General features: G+C 42.5%; 1 protein-coding gene across 1 annotated transcript in view; it reads left to right on the top strand.

Moving 5' to 3' along the window:
* Window positions 1-22,997, top strand: part of CLPB (ClpB homolog, mitochondrial AAA ATPase chaperonin) — a 131,722-nt gene that overhangs the window by 86,669 nt on the left and 22,056 nt on the right. The window contains 3 exon segments of the mRNA XM_030556433.1: window positions 6,656-6,770; window positions 19,013-19,090; window positions 21,498-21,553. Coding sequence (XP_030412293.1) covers window positions 6,656-6,770; window positions 19,013-19,090; window positions 21,498-21,553 — 249 coding nt within the window.

Raw genomic sequence — 22,997 nt, 5'->3', positions numbered from 1 at the left:
TTTTGGCTCATGATTATTTTCAGCTTTATGAAATTTGCTCTATTAAAGCACCAAGTATATATGTTACTACTCTGGACTTTATTCTGCTTACACCTTATAAATGTGATCAAGTCATGATCATGTGTACCTAAGCTATTTCTGTGGTCAGGTATTTCTGTGGTCAGTTCCTCTTTATCGTTTAGGACAAAGTCTAATACAGAATTCCCTTATGTTGACTAAAACACTTTTTGAATTAGGAAATTGTTATCTGTAATATTTAGAAATTCCAAGTAGCATGAGACCTCCAGCATATGCCACTTGAAGTCTCTGATGATCGCACAGGTTTTTTTCCCCCCTGCACATTATAGATAGTTGCATAAGGAGCCGGTCATCCTGTTCCCTTGTATGATTTGGTGTATGTAGCAGACACCAACTAATACCCCATCTTGTGCTTGATCTGTTAGGATATGATCCATAAGCATTCAAGATCATTTTCTTCTGCGTTATCAGTGACTCAGAAACAGGTACTGCCATTTTTGAGGTAGAGTGCCCCTCCCCATCCCATTTTGGCTGCTCAATCCTTCCTAAATAGGTTAGAACCATTGATTTTAACATTCCTATTGTGTGACTCATCCCACCAAGTTTCAGTAACACCAACTAGATTGAATTTATGTTCATAAATGAGCAATTCCAATGGCTGTTGTTTGTTACCCAGGATCCTAGCATTAAGGTAGAGGCAATTTAATTTTTGTTTTCTTTTCATGTCATTTGGTTTCTTATTAAGTTTATTCACAACATCTTGATTTTTGTGCTGAGTGCTCATATCTTCCCACTTTTACCTCTCCTTCTGCTATTAGTTTAACCCCGTCCTGACTACTCTGGCCAACTGTTCCTGTGGAGGTTGGTCCTCTTTCTACTGAGGTGGAGGCCATGCAAACCATAGAGCCCCCTCTCCCTGTAGAAGGTGGGCCAATGTTCCACAAAACCAAAGCCCTCTACCCTACATCACTTACCTAGGCAGCGATTCACTTACAGCATCTTTTGCCTTCTGTTTTTCTGTGCTTGTGCAACAAGAAGGATCTCAGAGAAGATTGCTTGGACATTATTCTTCTTCAGCACGCTTCCAAGTCCCTTGAAGTCATCTACTATCTGCAAGATATCCTGAGACGCAGTGTCATTAGTGCCAGTATGAACCATTACCAATGGTTCCTTGCCCATAGACTTCAGAAGCCTATCCAGGCTTAGAGCAGCATCTCATCTCTTGGCTCCAGGAAGTCAGGACACCATCTTGTCCACCTGTCCCTTGCAGAATGTTCTTTTTATTCTTCTGAGTATTGAATCTCCAGCAAGGACTGTATGTCTTCTTTGCACAGCTGGAGAAATCTTTGTGGGTAAGCTTGATTTTCTTTTAGGCTAGGCCAAGCTTCCATACATATCTGTCCCATACAGCTATGCATTCTCTTGGACCACCTGGATCTAGAGAGGTATCTTTTGTAATTTCCATGTTGAGAACCCAATATTGATAAGAAACTTCTAGCTGTGTGGAATTCCACCTGCTTCTCTTCTCTCTGTGGCCATAGTCTGCCTATGCTCATCTGTCTGCAACCATGGACAATGCTGCCATGACCTCCTGCAATTATGAACTTCCAAGCCTCCTCTCTGAGTCCCTCTCTCACTGATTCCTTTGTGACCTGCTCTATTCTGCTTGGAACCTGGGGTATTGGTATTTCCTGAATCTGGTTGTCTAGAAACTCCTCGGCTTCTCTGATTCTTAGTAGCGTCTCAACTTGCCCCCTGCCCTCCCAGTTCAAGAATCTTTTCCTCCCAGTATGGCCACCAAATTCCACTTCATGCCCAGGAAATCACTTATGTCGTCAGGCAGGAAAGAGAACGTTGCACACTGCCAGTCACTGCCGCTGTTCCATCAGTGGCCATCTTGAGATCATAGACAGTGCTGAACCTGGAAGGAAAGGCACTCACAGACCCTTTCATAACTCCCCTGTTCGCGGTCTGTGTTCACAGCTCTCGAGTTCGCCTAGCAAGTGACCACGTCTTCCCTGTTTAGCTCAGCTGAGCTCCGGGGGCAGAGACTTCAAACAGCTGGGCTGATCAAAGGTCCAAGGACTTACTCAGGGGCCCACAGCCCAGCTATGCTGCCGGTACACAGAGAGTGAACAAACAACAGTCAAATAAACAATCCACAAAGGGACCAAATACAGCACTCACTAAGTCCTGCTGCCTCCAAGCACAGAAGTCTGTAGCTGAGCCTGGCGCTTCTCCCGCCGAAACTCCCCTGTTAACAGCCTCTGTTCGAACAAACTTCTTCCAGGTAGGGTTAGAATTAAAATCCTGTTTGTCAAAAACTTGAAGGGGCTCTAGATATCACTGTGATGAATGCAGTATAAAACCAAGATAGATGGGCAAGAATACTGGCCTGACCGTGGATTCTGTTTTTTTATAAAATGGTGGGTTTTCCTCTTGTATTTTGTTCTCTGCTGTCTCCATTTTGTGAAAAGTGTCGAGGTTTTAAAATGTATTATCTTTCTGGTGCAGAATGAAAACGAGACCTTGGGGAACTGGGAGGTGAGAGACCCAGGGTCAAGTCCCTGTCCCAAATCAGGCAGAGTGAGGGCTTGAGCCAAAGGACTCTCCTGTCTTACTGGGCTGTTGGCTATTCCAGAGGTGTCTCCCTCTGTCTCTCAGAAATTCCGTCCTGGACCTGAGAAATCTTCCCCACAAAACCTTTGCGAAATATGAAATAAAAAAAAACCAAGTCACAGGAAGATGATGGTGCTGGCTTTGCCCTCACATAGGCCTTGTCTACACACATAAGTTGTGCTGTTTTTAACTACGCTAGTATAATTAAAGCAGTCCATATACACACACACAGTGTGAATGCAGTTATACTGGTATAAAAGAGTTTATATTGGTATTGGTTATTCCCATACGGGGAATTATGCCTTCTTTTACTGCATAGGCACTGTAATAATAATCTGTATGTGTCTAATAGGTCATATCTGGGGCCCTACCAAATTAACGGTCCATTTTGGTAAATTTCACAGTCACAACATTTTAAAAATCTTGAATTTCATGATTTCAAATATTTAAATCTTAAATTTCACAATATTGTAACCGAGAGGATCCCAGCTCAAAACAGGGTCACCGAGGAGGGGGGAAGGGAAGCACATAGCTATTGTAGGGGGGTCGTTGTATTGCCACCCTTACTTCTGCACTGTCTTCAGAGCTAGGTGGCCAAAGAACGACGGCTGGTGGCCAGGAACCCAGCTCTGAAGGCAGTGCTGACTCCACCAGCAGCGGAAAAGTAAGGGTGGCAGTACCACATCATGCCGCCCTTACTTCTGTGTTGCTGCTAGTGGTGGCACTGCCTTTAAAGCTGGCATCCAGAGAGCTTTGGCTTCCGGCCAGGTGCCCAGCTCTGAAGGCAGCAACGCCACCTACAATAGCCAGATTTCACAGGGGAGACCAGATTTCAAGTCCATGACATGTTTTTCATGGCTGTGAATTTGGTAGGACCCTTCTCACATCCATTTCCCAATAGGCTCATCAGCACTGCATTAAACATTGTAGCTGTGGGGAGCCTGAGGGACCTGTTTATCCAATCACAGTGTAACTTAAGCATTTTCCTGTTTCAAACGCAACTGCAGTCATAGGACAGGGGGGTGAAACACAATAACGCAAGACAGAATTCAGTTCAGAAGAGAGAAGCGGGTGTGCTCTCACTTAACACGGTGGTGCCTCTTTTGAGGGCCTGCCCTGGAAATACGCTCAGGCAGAGGCAACGAGAGGGATTCTGCAAAGCACTGGCTTGTCTTTGCTCATAGTGACATTAAAGTGCAGACTCTCTTCGTGATCTGAATAGTCTTGCTTCCTTCCCCGAATCTCTTGTGTGCTCATGTTTTAAATTCTAACACCATGTGTCACAGGTCTTGGTCTTCCAGAGGGAGACGGTTCCCAAAGAGACGAGTGCCACAGTCCATTCCATTACTTCTCCTGTTGTGCACTCCCTTCCTTTTACATCTAAACCAGAACGGATCGTATGGATTCCACCAGCACAGCTTGTATTCCTCACACTGCTTTAAAAAAAAAATTAACGATTTGTCCTGATATATAGAAAGACATAGATATATAGAAGGAGCTGCAGTAGTTTGAGCCTGGTGATATATGCGAAGCCTGCGGGCGATACACAGTTGACACACTGGATTCTATCCTCCATGTGTCATTCCACTGGGATCAGCAGTGAAGTTATTGCTCCATATGAAACATCAGGACTGATGGGATCTCTCAGTTATACAGTAGACTGATAGCAGCAGCCAAAATTGGATTGTTTGCTATTTATTTTTTTTAACTTCTGTCAGGGTCACTACCATAACAGGGAAACACTGGCAAACTGGCTGATGTGTTTTATCCACTCTGGCTGCTGCAGCTTTCACAGCAGAGTTCGGCTTTTGTTGTGAGAGTGTCCCCTTCAGAAGACAGTTTAAATGCTTAGATTGTACACCAGTCAGAATCCCAGGTGTTCCCTTAGAAAGACCTCCTTTTAGCTAAATCTCTGCATTGCATCAAAGTCCATTATCAGGGTGCTGTGTTTTCAGTGTACCAACAAGGCATAATTGTCTAGTGGTTAGAGCACAGGAGTGTTAGCCAGGAGTCCCTCTGACTCACTTGTTGACCTTGAGTAAGTCACATGCAGAGGGAGGGGCAGACAACCACCTTTGGTGCTCTGCTGAGGAACTGGATGGTCAGACAATAAGCAGGATTTCTAAAGCAGAAAACTGGCCTTGTTTGTCCTTTGGAAAACTGCTATCAGTACTGAATGTCAAAGCTACCGGGATACCCAGTCACAACTGGGTGCCCCGTCACTGGGATTTTCAAAGCATCACTGCTATGTTCTTTAGGCCTTTCTGTTCTCCTTGTTTCTAATTGTCACAGCTTCCCCCAGTGCAAGCTCACTGGAAAGGCAGATTTTTTCCTATTAAGTTCCAGGGGAATTCAGAGAGCCACAGTGTACTCCAGGTTCTTGACCAGGAAACCAGAGCTAAAAACCCTACACTTATGGATTGTAACATGGGAATTTTAAAAGGGAAATGTCTGCTCAAATTATTCAGAGTTGACCAATTCAAGTCTCCTGACAGAACCCCCTTTAAATAGGACATCCCTCCTGACACCTTTGCAGAACACCTTTTAAAACATTTCTCTAAGGTTTGTCTTCTGCTCCTATGTAGATGTTTGTCAGCTTCTTTCATGATGAAAAGACCCTATCAATTGTTCCATCGTAGGTTTTTTGCGCTGTCGCCCATCACCAGTTTCTGGGCACTTTCCATGTAAAATTTGACTGGCAATAGCAAAATCCCTAGTGGACTTCATGTGGTCTCTGGTTCTTCTCTTTTTGCCAAGTTATAGAAGTCTCTGCTCAGAGTTGGATTTTTTTCAGTTTCAAGTTGAGTAGGGGACAGGTGCAGCTGTGAATGTCATTCTGGTCACGGTGGGAAAGGCTTTCTCAGCATTCACAGCATTTCCTAAAGATGGTTAGAGCCTGGATTCAGCTAATCTCCTGAAAGTTCATTCCACGTCTCGCTCTGGGCTTTGTGCTCTGCCTTGTTCCAGAGGAGTATTGCTGGCTTGGTGGTTCAGAGATGGAGGCACAGTGTCTAATGTAGCTGGGACTGGATCAGTTAATGATTTTAAGGCCTTAAACTGTCAGGCGAAGGGAACTGGGAGCCAGTGGAAGAACTGAAGCACAGGCCTGATGGGCTCATGGGGGAGGAGGAGGTGGGAAGCTGCAAATTGCACCAGCTGGACATTTGACATTGTGTTCAGCACATTTCAGTAAGAGCGCAGAGAGGACAAATGCATGAATCTTGGCCCAGCTCCTCATGCGAGAGGAGCAGGACTGATTTCCTTGTGAACTGGAGCTGAAAGAAGGCAAATACTCAAAGTAAACGAACTTCTGTCCGTGACCCCTTTGTACGTTATGTGTATGCAAAGCCCTTTGGGATCTTTGGAGTTTAGCTGCTCTGTGCCTCGTTTTTCCAGTCCACGAAACAGGATAATAATGGTTCCTCCGTACTTCACAGGTTGTTGTAAGGCTTAATTCATTAATGAGTGTAGTGTGTTGAGACCCTGGAGTAGAAGATGCTAAGGAAGATCCAGATATTATTATTAATTAGTATTTTTATTTATTGAGATAAGCAAGCTCACTCTTGTTATTACATGGCTGGGCGATTCAGTGGGAAGTGCTCTTTCCACTCAATGCTACATCACTGGCCTAGCAAAGTGCCATCTATTGGTGCCATCTTTCAAGTGAGATGCACAATCAAGTTTTTGATCACTCCTTGTCATTAAAGACCACCCATTAAAATCCAGCTTGACTAATTACATTCTGCCACCTAAATTCCCCCCTTCATTTTCTCCCAGATGCAATATTTTTCATTTTCTTTCCTAAATGTGTACAGTGTTGCACTGGGTGCTGTTAACAACAGCCATGTCTCACCCCACATATAGCTACTTTTCAGTGATTAGAAGTGATCCCTGTGTATAATTCATATACATGTTTGCAAAGCATTTTAGGGGCCTTTGCATGAAAGGCACTATATAGACATTAGTTGTTGTTGGATGAAAAAATATTTCGCTCATAGTATTTGTTTCCTGTCCACAGTTCCAGGAGGAGCAACGTAAAAGAGAGTTAGAGGAACGACGCAGATTTCCACTGGAGCAGCGGCTAAAAGAGCATATCATTGGGCAAGAGAATGCCATAGCAACAGTGGGAGCTGGTAAGATCAGTTACTGTTAATTGTTCTACATCCCACAAAAAAGAGAGCATGTAGTATTTGCTAAACCTGTGATCCTGGACTAATTCCTACCAGATTACTGCGGTGAACTGATGTGCAGAGGTGGGATGGGTGCCTAATGCACAGTGAGGCCCAGTAGGTTTTTCATTGCTGCAGAGGGCTCATGTGCATTGCTTGAAGAGACTGGGATTCATGTAACACATTAGAGATTCACATAACACAAGAACTAGGGATCACCTGATTAAACTAATAGGCAGCAGGTTTAAAACAAACACAAGTAAGTACTTTTTTACACAACACACAGTCAACCTGTGGAACTCCTTGCCAGGGGATGTTGCAAAGGCCAGAAGTATAACTGGCTTAAAAAAAGAATTAGATAAGTTCATGTAGGATAGGTCCATCAATGGCTATTAGCTAAGGTGGTCAAACGCGCAATCTCATGCTCCGGCTCCACCTCCAATTGCCAGAAGCTGAGACTGGACGACAGGGGATGGATCTCTCGAAGTTATCCTGTTCTGTTCATTCCTTCTGAAGCATCTGGCGCTGGTCACTATGAGAAGACAGGATACCAGGCTAGATGGATCATTGAGTCTTATCCAGCATGGCCATTCTCATGTTCTTGTGGGGGGCTTGATAGAGACATTGATTCATCTGCCCAATGTAGGAGTGACATTGACTGTCATTGAAATGTGGACTAATATCTAGTCTTTCTGGAGCTGAAGTATCGTGATTCCAATATGGGACCTCAAGGAGGCGTTTTTACACAGGAATAGATTTGAGAGAGAAATTGTCAGGGCTCTCATCTGTTGAATAGAGATCTTCTCAACTCTCCATGCAAAAAGACAGAGCAGGATTTTCTGTGCGCTCTTGTTGGCTGGTTTGTTAGTAGGGCTTCCAGATTAACTGCTCCACTGCTTACCCTCAGCACTAGATCTTGTCTCCTCCAGCATGTAGTGGTGCTCTTTAAACACGCCATCATTTCATTTCAGTCTCAGTGAGGCATCATGATGTACCTAGAACATGGGAGAGTCACAAGGAGGACTGTTTTGCACAGTCCTGCTGGAATGGTAGGCAGCAGAAAAGCGGGGAGAGTGCCAACTCTTGCTAATTTTCCAGGCACCTTATCCCTCGGTGGGGAATTGACTGAATACCAATAGAAAGAGGAATAATATCAGAAACCTCATTTCCTACAGTACTGCCTACAGATATCTAAGGCTAACACCAAGTATTTAGTTCATTTATTTTGCATTGCAAAATGTTGAGGATTGGAGGGTTGCTGGGAAACCCCCCGCCCCAAGAGTACTTAAGAAAAGGAGAATGTAGGCTGAGCATCAGAAAAGGGTCTGATGATAATATTTTTAAAGCTGTGGCATAGTCTCCCAAAGCAAGTCTTGGAAACCTCACTATGTGGAATACTTTAAATCTAAATTGGACAAAGCATCAGGAAACACACTTCAGGGAACAGTCCTGCACAGACCAGGACTGGACAAAGTGACTTAATAAGTTTATACCAGCTCTAGTGTCTGTAGTGCCGTGAATGCCTCCCATCATATGCAGTGGTGTTGTAGCTGTGTTGGTCCCAGGCTATTAGAGAAACAAGGTGGATGAGGTAATAGCTTTTTGGGGGCTAACTTCTGTTTGTGAGAAAGACAAGCTTTCAAGGTACGCAGAGCTCTTCTTCAGGACTGGGAAACTTAATCAGAGTGTCACAACTAAATACAAGGTTGAACAGATTGTTTAGCCTAAGCAGTTAACAAATATTGCAAGGGACCATTCAGGGTTGACTCTATTAAATTTGTTAGATCTGACAAGATCTCAGGCTGAGGTGGAAACTGTTTACAAATGTTGCCAAGCTGTGAATACCAAGTAGGGAGATGAATTGTTTAGGGAATGAACTGTGGAGTGGAACCCCCCAAGAGCCATCACCAACCTCACCACCTTCCACTCCAAGGCCAAGATATATTTCTTTGACCTTGCCGTCTCTAACATTAATGCTTAGCAATGTGTACATTTATTTTTAAAAATTAAATAAAAGCCTACCCAAACAAGACTTTCCCCCGGAGAGAGGATGAAAAAACAGACAACACTTGACCGATGCGTTGGCTTAACACACGAGTGGAAGTTGCTCAGATGTTACAGTGATGAGCGCAGTATATGAACGTGTACAGAATAGAAGGGAAAGGAAGGGTATATAACTAGCTGTCATAGAACAGCACTGGACAGTTGCCGTTACCGAACTTATTTTTTGAATAGGGTGTTGCAAATTCTCTTACCCTCTAAAGCTTCACTTATTTTGGGTGATCACTTCATTTGTTTTGCCATTTCTGTAAATAATGGATGTTCATTTACCTGTTTCATTTACCAAAAAGAAAAATAAAATTGTGCACCGTGTTCACTGATTCCCACAGGCTCCTAGAGATGGTCCTGGAGTCTTTTTAATGTTGATGAGAGGCAATCCATTAGGAAGGATGTCTTCAGAGAGCAGGTCATTGATGTCCTGTGACGATGGTTCTCTGAAGATGTACATTTTAGTGGATTACCCATCTCCTTTACTGCATAGTTCATATTATTAATTGTTTGTGTGTTTTATTTTCACGTCCCTCTTCTAACAAACTCTGCAGCTGTGTGAGATGCCTCTAGGTGAGCCCAGCGGTTTATAGTTCTGGAGCTACAAGGGTTCCATATGTAGGTGCAGAGACTCTCAAGTGACATGCATTGAAAAGTTTTACCTATGTGTGTAACTGTTTTCATACCTTTTATTGATCACACTCAGAGCAGGACTGAGCCCCTCAGTCCCCAGGGGATCGAATTAGGCCAGTTTGTGGCAACTCAGAGAGCTGTTACTTTCCTCTTGCGGCGATGTCTTGTGCTCCAGAGTCTAAGCTTTTATTGTTTTAAAAGAGAGGAAAAAAAGTAGGATTCTAGCCCTTATGGTTGTGAAAAACATCTTTAAAATGTGAGCCAGTGTGATCTTCCTGAGTCTGCAGACAGCAGAAACAGTAGCTCTGAGAGGTGTGAAGTGCCCATATTTGTTTGAAGGAGTGGTAACTCTGAAGTCTAGCCAGGAGAATTTGAATGTGTAGTGTTAGTTATTTCACTGCTGATCAAAGCACATAAGAAACAATCACACTGCAAGTGGCCTCTCATTTGGCACCCCAAGTGGGTGAAGTTGCATTAGTACCATTCAGTGTGTTTTAACAGTTTGATCACAAGCAATTCATTTCACACAGGCTGCCTGAAAAGCCGTGAGGCAATAATGACTTTCAGTTACTAGCAACCTGGGCTGGATTTGATACGTTGACCCAGACCCGAAAGCCTCCATATCCTGTTAATAGTTCCCTGAACAATTCCGTCACCCAGATTCAGTGTCTGGAAATAGGACAATAAGGTGAGACAGAGCTAAGGTCAGAACACAGGCGCGTGCAGCTGATGATCATAAATACAAAACCATACCAATATCGTTAACAAAGACAGGCCCTCGCAGCCCATGGAAGAGCTGCCTCTCCCACTGCTAACACAGCAGACACCGTCCCTGTTTTGAGAAGGGTTACGGCTGTGCCTGGAGGCAGCCGGACGGGCTAATTGGGAAGCTTTGATTAATGGGTAGTGCCTGTTTCTGACACAGGTGGTGTTTGTGCACATTAAAGCCGTTGCCTTTATGGAGGCTTCTCTTATTGAATTATAGGGAAAGCGCTAGGTACCCCAGCAGCCTCGGGATATTAGACTGAGATCCCCGCTGCCCCGGTTTTGTTGTTTTGTTTCAATAATGTTGAATTTAGCCAGCAATTAGCCTTCTGAGTGCTCACCGTTCAGTTATTTCTGCCGCCACTTTACGGAATCAGTGCGCCCTTCTGCTTTCCACCGCGGATACAGTACATGTTATTTCTTTGGCTAGGAGACAGACTATACAATGTCTCTTAAGATTTACCAAATTTAGCTGATATGTTTAGGTTTTAATTTATAACCTCCTCCTTAATGTAATCATCTGATTTGATTCAGTGCCTCTTGTATGATCCCAACAGTCTCCAGAGACTCCCATCCCAGAGTGAAAAGGAGAATGGGGTTTAGAGCACCGATCTAGGAGCCGGTTTCAGAAGCAGTGGTGCCCAGATTCTGAGGAGAGCAGTGAAGCTAAAACACTGAATCTTGCACCTTCTGCTGCTGCGCTAAGCATGCAAGTTACATTAATTTGTGTGTTCAGAAGCTTCCCCTGAACTGACTAAATGTTTTAATTCACACCTCTTGTTCTTTCAGTGCCAGTCTATGTGAGGGGACATTCTCATTTGGAATAAAAGACTCCAGTAAACTCAAGTGCTCTCTCTTCAGACTCACACCCACTTGCTGACATGCAACTTCCATCACCTAATAGAGCAGTTCTGAAATTAGGGGCTAAAGGAGGCTGAGTTTGAGGGTTGGTGCAGTTTGCACACTGAGAAGCTGGAAGAGACGAGTAGAGCAGGAAAAACAATGTGAGAGTAAAGGAAGTTGGTTTGGTTTGCTCTTTGCAACTGCATGATTTTCTCTTATATAGTATTTGAGCCTCCTGTAGTAGAACTAAGATGAGTACAGTACCTGATTCACCATGTCATCATGAATGAGGAAGCAGTATTCCTCTTTGATTTTCCATAGAATTATATCTCAGTCCTACATCTCCACTGTCTCTGCTGCTCTAGAAGAAGGGAAGGACCAGGGCAGGACTGTGATAGTGTGGGATTACACCTAGAAGATCCTGACAGATGATCTCTGCTCACTGCTCCAGGGGAAGGAGGGAAACCCTAACTGTCCACTGTTCCTGCCAGTACTCTGAGTGGGGAAATTCCTTCCTGTCTTCCAATCTGCTGATCAGTTTAGCCCTGTGGAAGGGAGGAAGCATAAATGTATTTAAGTGATGCTCTACACTGTACAGATGTGGATGCTCCCTACTTTTCTATGATGTATTTTAATGCAATCAAACTAGAGTATTTCAGGTAGCACTGCAACATCCAAGAAAAAAACAAGCAGGTCTCTTCTGTAATGTTAGAAACTGACAAAGGCCTAGATGCTGCAAGTGCTCATGCAAATGAACAGCTAAATGGTTTATGATGATGTTTCCAAGGCACTTTAATAAATCACTGCACTCCTTCTGGTTATCATCAAATCTTGTTTGTCCTTGCACACAAACATAAAGACACGGTAAATTCACTGCATGCTCTGGTGATTCCCCAGGAAGGGATCCCTTCTCAGATTATATCAAAGGGTGAGAGCTCTTTAAAAAATGTGTATTTTCTGTTTCATGTCCTCACATCCTCCCGATAGACAATATGTAATTGTTTGTGTGTGTCTATATAATATTAATAGTATTACATTGGGTGCCTGGTAGCAATCATTTATAGTTAAGGTTGCCACGGTTTTCAGTTGTTGATTTTCTGAACCTTCGGGACTAAAATTTCCCGTCTTTGGGTTCTGCCCAAAGGAGATTTGCCTCTTTTGTTTGGGTTTTTTCAAGTTTGAGCAAATACTCTTCAGCCATTTTGAATGAAAGGGAAGTGACAGAAAATCCAGTGTTCATGTTACAAAATTACACAATGACCTTTCTGAACAGTCCTACAGCTGAGATATCTGAGGGTTGAAAGTTGCCATCCGATAAAGGAAAGAATTGGAGCAGCACCTGGCCTTGATCCCAAGGAAAATGGCTTTGATGGGGACAAATTGCAAATCCCATACCTGAGCATGCTTAGTACCTGTCTTGTTAAGGGTTTGACTGTGGGGGAATTGATTGCACATGCACAACTATCTTAAGTGTGCCCTGAGCTCTCTAGTCCTCAGAACAACTCCCAACCAATCAAGACAAGTGGGAGACTCAGGATCCAGTAAAGGGGATTCTCTTCCTCCATATCTCACAATCTCCATACAGCTTGGCACAGTTAGCAGTGTTGTGCTCACCCAGTGACTCAGTTCAGATAGATCCTGCAGTAAACTTCTAACCTGGCAAAATCTGAGGGCTCCTGAATACCCTTGTTAGTAGATTCAGAAGCTCACCAGATGGAGGGTGACCCTGCAGTTGGCACACACCTGAAAAGAGTCACCCTGGTGGTCCCATGAATGTGGGCAGCCTGAGAAGCACCACTGAATGAATTGATTTGATAAATGGACATTTATTACGCTCACAAATTGGCTGAAACCAATTTCGGTCACATCAACCCCTGATAACTGCTGGGGTATTGATCTGTGTAAAGTAATACAGTGAATTTATCAGTTCAATAGCGAGCTGAAGGGCCTCTCAGAGACACAGCAGCACGGTTACACTGTTACAGATGTACGAAATTAAGTAAGAGCTCTGCAGTGATGCTGGAAATGGCTCCAGAAAGAAGGCTCAGATATCATCATCCTTTCCTATTGCAATGGGTTTGGATTTCTTCGTGAGATTTCAGTAAAGCAGCAGTACCTGAATTTTCTTCACATCTTCAGCACTGAAGGAGGCATCACCACCCAAAATATGGATTTCCTGCATGAATGTTGATGAAAAATTCATAACGTGACGGGCAAATACATCGTGTGGCATGAACACCTGGAACACCATGTCAGCCAGGATGCTGCTCTCTGAGCCTTCCACTGAAGTTGTAATCTTCCCAACCCTGCATTGATGGGTTGCTTGAGGATCACTCTGTCCTGAGATGACCTCTTTGTTTCTTTTGTTATAGCCAAGCAGTGCAGCAGCCAGCACCAACTAGAGGATAGATGGACAGCTGCTTAGAGTCATGGCTTCCTTGTTGCAATCTCTCTTTCTAGTTGACCTGAATCTTTCGTGTTAGCTAGGTTACTTAGTTGGACTATGATCATTATTTTAAGGCTATATACAAAACCACTTTGACACATGCGACTCTAGTTATTCTAAATAACCTACAGGAGCTGAGTTTCTTCACTGCAATGACTGAGAACTCTTTCTAGCGTTCTAACAAGAACTTCAGTCTAAAGTCATCATCCCTCATTTTATGATAGGCAATATTCTCCAAACAGTAACACAACCAGATCTGTGGCTATATCAGATACCCATGGGATTTGCCATACGGGAGCTGACCATTTGTCCATGTAGTCTAGGAACTTGCTCCAGAGAGAAGTGAAAACATGACCACAGTGAACCCAATTGTCTGTGCAGTGTTGTATGTGCTGACCCCTGCAGGTAATCATTTTGTGCTCTGAAGCAAGAGTTTATACACTTATTATCTTAACTGGCATAGTTCCCAATGGTGGTGGTGGCCGTAATAGTCTCCATCCGATTTTTTGTTTTTGTTTCTTTTAAATCCACCCACATTATTTGACCTCTCGTGTGCATATTCATAAACGATCTGGAAAAAGAGATAAATAATGAGGTGGCAAAATTTGCAGATGATACAAAACTACTCAAAATAGGTAAGTCCAAAGCAGACTGCAAAGAGTTACAAATTGGATGACTGAGCAACAAAATGGCAAATGAAATTCTGTGTTGATAAATGCAAAGTAACGAACATTGGAAAATATAATCCCAACTATGCATATAAAATGATGGGATCTAAATTTGCTGTTACCACTCAAGAAAGAGACTTTGGAGTCATTGTAAATAGTTTTCTGAAAACATCCACTCAGTGTGCAGTGGCAGTCAAAAAGGCAAACAGAATGTTAGGAACCGTTAGGAAAGGGATAGATAAGACAGAAGATGTCATATTGCGGCTGTATAAATCCATGGTACGCCCACACCTTGAATACTGCTTGCAGTTCTGGTCACCCCATCTCAAAAAAAGATATATTGGAATTGGAAAAACTACAGAAAATGGCAAAAAAAATGATTAGCGGTATAGAACAGTTTCCATATGAGGAGAGATTAATAAAACTGAGACTTTTCAGCTTGGAGAAGAGACGACTAAAGGGGGGGATATGATTGAGGTCTATAAAATCATGACTGGTGCAGAGAAAGTAAATAAGGAAGTGTTATTTACCCCTTCTCATAACACCAGGACTAGGGGTCACCCAATGAAATTAAGAGGCAGCAGGTTTAAAATAAGCAAAAGTAAGTATTTCTCAATTAAAAAAAGAACTAGATAAGTTCCTGGAGGATAGGTCCATCCATGGCTATTAGCCAGGATGTGCTGGGATACAAAACCATGCTCTAAAGTGTCCCTAGCCTCTGTTTGCCAGAAGCTGGGAATGGGTAACAGGATGTGTCATTTGTTGATTCCCTGTTCTGTTCATTCATTCTGGGGCAGTTGGCATTGGCCACTGTCCAAAGACAGGATACTGATCTAGGTGGACTAGGTCTGACCCAGTATGGCCTTGTTATGTTCTTATGTGAACGATAAAGACCAAAGGCAGACCTAGTACATTCAGTTACCTGGGAAGTATGAGTGTTTAATAACACTCTCAAAAGAGCCTGTTGTAGTTGTGATCTCAATCACGCTATAAATCTGACCTCTCCTTATCATTATTTTACCACTACATCAATTTTTGTGTCACCTATAAACTTAACTAGTGATTATTTTGTTTTCTTCCAGATAATTGATAAAGATACTAAATAGCATTATGCCAAGAACAGAATCCTGAAGGACCCCACTAGAAACACCCCTTATTGGATGATAATTCCCCATGTACAATTACTTCTTTAAATCGATCAGCTAGATAGTTTTTAACTGATTTCATATGTGCTGCCTTGTTTCTGTATAGCGGTAATATTGTAAATCAGAATGTCATGTGGTACTAAGTTAAATGCCTTACAGAAGTCTCTCTCTTATGTCAACACAGTTACCTTTATCAACAAAACTTGTAATCTCATCAAAAAACAATCAGATTCATTTGATAAGACCTATTTTCCATAAATCCATGTTTGTTGGCATTAATTATGCTGCATCTTTTAAGGCTTTACTGATTGCATCTCACGTTGGCATTTCCATGATTTTGCCCAGGGTCAGTGTAAGGCTAACCAGCCAGTAGTTATCTGGGTTGTCCCGTCTTTAAATATTGGCACAACATTTGTTTTTTTCCTGTCCTCTAGGAGTTTCCCCAGTGTGAAGAGATTTGTTAAATATCAACATCAATGGCTCAGAATGCTTCTCAGCCAAATCTTTTAAAGATCTTTGGTGCAAATGATCCACTCCTGCAGATCTAAAATGTTTAACTTTATCAGTTGCTTTTTACACTCTTCCTAGTTACTGTTGGAATAGAAATGCTTTCATTAGTGCTATAAGCTAAAAATTAATCATCCAACTTCTTTTCAAATATAGAATAGAAATATTTATTGAACATTCTGCCTTTTCTGTATCAAGATTAAAAATTTTCTACCCTTATCCTCTAGAAAGTTGTCCTTATCTGAACTACTGCTAGGATGGCTATTTTTCCTGATACATTTTAAAAATTCCTTCTTATTGTCCTTAACTATACTGGCCCTAAATTTTTCACTGATACCTTTAGCTTCCTTTATCAGTTATCTGTATTTCATAACTGCTTATTTATAGTGATTGCTATCCACTACCTCCTGCTAGCACTGTGGAGACAATCAAGTTCTAAGAAAGGGAGCTGGAGTCACTTCTTTCTTGTGCATCAGCAATAGCATTGTTTACTAAGTTCCTGTCAGTTATACCTGAAGGCAAAGGTGCTGCATTGGGATTGCTGGGAGCAGAATTTGACCTGCAGAACTTTTATTAAGACCCTAAGAGAGATGGGCAGATGAGGAAGAAAGAGCCCAGCTTGACTCTCAGATCCCAGATTGTATTTGCTGGGGTGGCAGTCAGAAATAATAAAACGGAATGTATTTGATATGGAAATCACTGAAGGACAATAAACATGGCCCCTCACAGTGCCACTTGTACAGTGAAGTTCTACTCTGAAAGCAAGAATTTCACTTTAAAAGCACAGTACAGCCCCAAAACTCTAGATAGGGGTCCCCAAAGTGACGTCATCGAGAGGCATCACTGCCGAAATTCAGCGGCATTTTGGCGGATGCTCGACCACCGCCACGGTCCTTCGTCTGGCACCCGCCAGACTAGAAGGTTGAGGACCACTGCTCTAGATCATTCATTTTCTCTCCATTTTTCATCCTGCCTGCCTTTACCTCTGCTACCGTTATTCTCCCTTGCGATCTTAAAAGTATTTTAGGCTGTAATTCCTGAAAGCTTGGCGTTTAGCATGTTTATGCAGTTCTTATATCAAACATGATATGCTGCATCTCTGGTCTCATTGACCTCTGGCAACTGCTGAGACAGGTCTGTGTAGAATTTTAAAAAGCACACTACAGGTAAATTCTTAGGAGCACAATTTACAATACAATGCCATTTATTTTTATGTAGCTTACTTCTTACAAAATGTCACAAAATGCTTTCCAGCACCCACCAATCAATACGGCAAGAATAACTCCTTATAAGAGCTGTAATAGAGGAGGCTTTGTTTTAAACAATGCAAATAACTCAGGAAGGCCTCAGTGGTCTGAGACATGATTCTGTCTCTTTTCTTCTGAACTACTAGACACCCCCCACCCCACCAGTAAGCTGAATATTCAGTATCCTTTCACTACCTTTATGCTTCAACCATGATGGTGAGAACCCTCTGAGCTGATAAGATTTGCTCTTTGCTGTTGAGTGGTGTATGCTTTGTTTCTATAAAGCAGGGTGCCCAAGTTTTTCCCAACCAGGGCCCCATCCTAGATCATTAGCCGGTCATATTTAATGCAGAAGGGTGGTCTCCTGAGACCTCAAGTCCCAGCTGCAACACCTCATCTTGGTCTGAGGGACCTTCCGATTGGACCAAGTTGTCTGTTGCCTGCTAGGAAATGTACTTCCTATGGGATGCGCCTACATATACAATAATCCTTGTTTTTCTCTCAGAGAACTCAAAGCCGTTTACAAAGCTGGATAAACATTACTCTGCTCATTCAGAGATTCCAGTTCTGAGCTGGGGGTTGGGTTTGATTGACGCCCATTTCTAGTTAACACCAATTCTATACTTAAACTAGAGCTGGAAGACATCCCTTGGTTCAGGCTTTGTGTATATTCCAAAGATGCTTAGCCCAGTCCCATTGCAAACCAGTCAGGGGATCCAGGCCAATTTAGGATTCCAGTGCAAAATCTGGACAGATTTGACTGAGCTTTGCTTTGAATTTTTGAAGTGGTTAGAATCTGCAACTTTGTGAAACTCCAGGGAGTTCAAAGCTCATGCAGACCAAAACCCAGAAATGGCTGTCTGAGGCCCCAAACTCCCACATGAACTAAAGCAGCTTTATGACCATAGGAATGACCGTGTTGGAACAGTCCAGTATCCCAACTAGTCCTGTATTTTGCATATAGTAGTGGCTGCTGTCAGATGGATCAAAGGCCAAAACCGCTAGGGTCCCAGTGTACCACCCTAGCTCACATAGTATCATGCTTTACTTTCCCTCCCCCCACGTAGTTCCAATGATTTCATTGTTTCAGGGATGCTGCTGGAGGAGGCAGGTACTCCTCAGTTTGACTGAGGGTGGCACAATCGAACCCTTAGCAATTGCACAAGCCCACTTTGGATGAGAGGACTCAGTCCCGACCCCTGCAGGCAAACCAGTCAATGCCCTGAAGCAGGAAGGTGGTTTGACCTTCAGTATTTTGTAAATGAACATTGGACTTTGCTTTCTAACCAACCCCTGCCTTTGAGGTAGAGGTTTCCGTTTATATCACTGAACCGTAATGCACATCCATATCCCTTTGCAGACATTCATTGCTATCTCCAGACCATCCCCTTTTCCAGTGTTTTTAAACAAAACTTATGGCGGTATGTACATCAGTTCAAGGCTGCCATGACCTTGAATCCAAACATCCCTCCCCCTTTCAATTTGCATAAGGGAAAGAAGTGACAAACTTCTCCAAACCAGCCCTTTACATAAAGGTTGCACTTACAAGCTGGAAAGCTAACACGCCTCTTGAATTCTCTCTCTACCACCCTTTCTTCGGTCATTCGGTGTCCATCCTCCTTTCTGTTTCCCTGGCAACGTTGAGTGCACATCCTGGAAAACTTTATCCGAAATCTGCTCTGGGCAGCTTTCCAAATCCATGCTAACCTGATTAGGTGTCTCTGGGGGCCTTGCTGGCTAATCAAATTAGGTAGCACTAATGGTAGTGAAGACTTTGAGTGGGCAGAGAGCAGTAAAACATAGTGTATACTTAGTGATAATTATACTTGCTTTTGTGTCATTGATTTATATGCCTCTTTTTTTTCCTCTCTTCCTCCTTTGTTTTCGTTGTGTTTAAACTCAGCAATTCGGAGAAAGGAAAATGGCTGGTACGACGAAGAACATCCCCTGGTTTTTCTGTTCTTGGGATCATCAGGAATAGGTAACATATGTGTTGTCATTTGTCACAGGAGAGAGCACAGCTGATGAGAGCTGATGTAGGCATCATCTTGTGGCATGTTCTGGACATACATGTGTGTGGAGAAGGGGGAAAGAGGAAGTGGTTACGGTAACTTACCCTGTTACCCAGTTATATTCCAGGGTGTGTCACCACACACACTAAACCTTGTTTTCAAGGACTTATCACTCACTTGTCAAACACGTCATCAACTCCTGTGGCTGGGAAGGGATCTCCAGTGGATCCTCTAGCCCATCCTCCTGTGTTTTGTCCAGGTAAACGAAATAGCTTCAGTCTTAAATTCATCTGTAGGGCCAGATCCCCAGCTTGTGCAAGTGGAGCTAAACTGATTTACAGCAGCTGGCAATCGGGGCTTTCAAGTCTCAACTGAAGAGGGACACTTTTAATAATAAAAACGTTGTTTTTAACAGATTGGACCTTAAAAAGAAAAACCTGTGCATAGGTGTGCAAAATAACCAGTTCAGAGATGACTTTTACATCGTCAGCACTCTAGAGCAAGGACCATATTTGTCTGCAAAGCACCTAGCACACTATTGGCACTAATATTTTTCCTGACCACTCAAAATGTGGCCTTTGAAAGACAACGGACATTGGCTTGGCTGGCTGGAAGATGCTCTAGTTGTACAGGTTAAGGCTACTGAGTATATGCAACCATTATTGTCTGTCCAGAGTCCTGCCTCAGGGCCGTACTAGGCAAAGCATTTACTCTCAATAAGTTGCTATGTAACTATATGAAAGCAGTAAGCAATGTTAACTCTGAATTTTCTTGCTTTTGAATGTTTCTGTTGGACATTTAGAGCTAAAGTCTTCATTGACTGACACCTCCATTGACTTCTGTGGGATTAGACCTGCTGTAAATCAGGGCAGAACTTGGCCTTTTGTGGGGAGAGGATAAATTGTGATGTATTTTTGTGTGTATGCCATATGCATGAATGCATGTATATGAGTGTAGATAGGTGTATATTTAATATATAATGGATATAAATAGAGTATTGGGGACGTAAGTACAGATGTCGTACCTGGCTTCAGATTTATTTCCAGGCATGACATAAGCTGTTAGTTTTAACCCATGAAGCCTCTTCTGGTTTGGGTCCTATGTATCTCAAAGGCTGCCTGTCTCCTCTTGTGGTACTCAGGCAGTCGAGGTGAACTGGGGTGCTCAGAGTGAAAGCCGCTGCGGTTGGCAGGGGGCATTCTCCCTGAGGGCCTTTGGACTATTCTGACACCCAGGGCATGTTGCAAAGCCTGTCTGTTTACCCAGGCTCTTTCTGAATAGATAGAGTGAGAGGACAGGGTCTCAGTTTTCTTGAGCCGGTGTGTTTGTTGATACAATGTCAACATAGATTTATCCTGTAATATATGTTTTGAATTATTGATTGTTCATGTGCCTAGAGTTTTATGATAGACTCCTTGGATAAATCAAACAAATAAAGAATATCACATTTCCCAGCAAATTCACTTCTCATCGGGAAAGTAAAGGCATAGCACATGAAACCTGGGATGTCTGCCACAAATATAGCAAAAATCTGATCCAACTGTGCAGCTTTTGGTGAAAAGAATTAGAATCTCTCTGGATCTCCATTCAAGAATAAACCTGTTAAAGGTCAAGCACAAGATCCTCTGCTCAGCCCATGGTGAAGCCTTCATCGTCCACTTGTTAAATTTTCAACTTGCACCTTTGTGTTTTCTCCCCTGTTGCCCGTCATGCTTGGGAGGAGCTCCCTGTAGACATCAGCAAAGCTATCTGTTTGTCCTCCTTCAAATCCCTCCTTAAAACTCTCCTTTGCCTTGATGTCTTCCAGAAACTTTTGACAACTGTCAGGCTGCTGGTGTGCTGAGACCAGTGCCGACCATGCTGACCAATATTGTCTCATTGTTTCCTGGTGCTCCGCCCTCTTTCTTTGTGTAGGCACCTGTTGTGTCTGGTCTTATATTTAGATTGTCAACTTTTTAGGGCAGGGACTCTCTTTTTGTTCAGTACAGCACCGACCATAGTGGGAGTCTGGTCCATGACTGGGCTCCTAGGTGCTGTTGCAATACAAATAATAAAGAATAGTTGCTATTAATAGGTGCATTAAAATTATTTGTACTAAATGGAGATCAAGTTTTTAAAAACTAATTGTTCATTTTGGATACTCAATTTTGGCATTTCTGCCTTAATATTAATACATCCGCTTAACATGAGATACTGTTGCAGAGAAAATCTCCATACACGGACAGCTCCTAGTCCTGTCTGAACTGGGCTCAAGTCCTGTATTGAGCACATGGGTTGTAGAGAGTTAGACATGTGACTCTTGCAATCATTCAGTGTAAATGGAACATGCATTCTGATTGTTTTAACGCAAATCTTTTCTTACTATTTTCTGAATAGGTAAAACAGAGTTGGCCAAACAGACAGCCAAGTACATGCACAAAGATGCCAAGAAGGTAAACCCTGTTATATTTGTATTCTACCTATCAGCTGGGCTTTAGATACCAGCATGGTTTTGTCCATCCCTGATGTACTACTGCATGCATCACTGCATGGTCCTTCTGTGCGGGGGAGCCAAACTCACATTGTTGTCCCTTTTGGATCACGGCCGCACTTTATTCAGCAGCTGAAAGGAAGCATCAGATTTATCTTTGTGCATCAGTGAGGGATGCTATTGCTTTAAAGCAAACTTTTTTTAAAAAACAGTGTCACTGTCTTTGTTTTTCATAACACTTTAGTAAATTCAAAGAATTTAGCAAAAGCTTGTTTAGCTTGTTTCCTCGTTTATGAGAATACTGTTAATTTGAACATCCTTTGTTGTGGACAAATACATTTCTTTGCTTATGTCACTAATAAAACCTTAGATTATTAGAAGTGAAGGAATTCTAAAAGTCCAATTTACTTGTCACTGTATGTGCTATTTATTTGGTTTTTGCATTTCATTCAGCTTGGACAATGAAAATAAGTGACATCACATTCAGGGTCTTAGTGCCGGAGTGTTCGGGTTGCAAGCACTGTTGCAGATTATCTGTTTAAAAACAGCTATTTTCATTGGATTTTTTTAAAAAGCCATATTATAGAAACATTTGTAGGTAGTATTAGGCTTTAGAACATCTTTGGTTTTCCTTTAACAAAATTGGGCCAAGATTTTAAAAACTAGGAGCCTAAAGTTAGGCTCCTAAATCCATGTTTAAGCATCTATTAAATTTCAGAATTCCCAGCTGCTCCCATTGAGGTCAGTGGAGATACACTAGTATAAAACTGGTGTGAGAGTCAGAAACAGGCCCTTTGCCTGTCACAGAGGAAAATGCAGAGATGCAGCACCGAGGTGTCCTGCAAACTGGTGTTAGATCAGGTCTGCCTCTCCTAGAAGTTCTCCAGTGTAGGAAAGACAAGATGAAATTACATACATTGAAAGAAGATCAAAAGTAAAACAAAGCCATAAAACAGCCTGTTCTGGTTTCTTTTCCTCATCCATCTATAATTGCCTTTTAAATGTAATAAATTCCACTTCCTGGAGCTCAGGCACCTTAATTCAGAGCTGCTGCACCTGGAATTGGTCAGTGCTTTAGCTAAACATCAGATGGAAAAATCAGCCAAACATTGAATGTTGTGTTAATTCAATAGCATGCACAAATCAGGGTTTTACTGTTTGGCAGTCATTGCAGTAATTAGCCCTCTGAAGAGAGGTCATAAACTATATGGCTAGTTATAGGGGATGTAGCTATTAGCAGGAACGGACTGATTAAGAAAGAAGAATTCATAATGGTCTCATTTTCATACTGACAGAAAGGTTAATATTTAATTACAAATGCTAATATCCTTACATGGCCTGCCTTAATCTGTGCTGTACGTACAATGAACTCTCTGATGATTTGCTGACACGAGGGGTTAGATCAC

Source organism: Gopherus evgoodei, chromosome 1 (genome assembly GCF_007399415.2).
Source record: "Gopherus evgoodei ecotype Sinaloan lineage chromosome 1, rGopEvg1_v1.p, whole genome shotgun sequence".
Taxonomy (NCBI): Eukaryota; Metazoa; Chordata; order Testudines; family Testudinidae; genus Gopherus; species Gopherus evgoodei.
The sequence above is the reverse complement of the archived record's forward strand: the minus strand, read 5'-3'. Positions and strand labels throughout refer to the sequence as shown.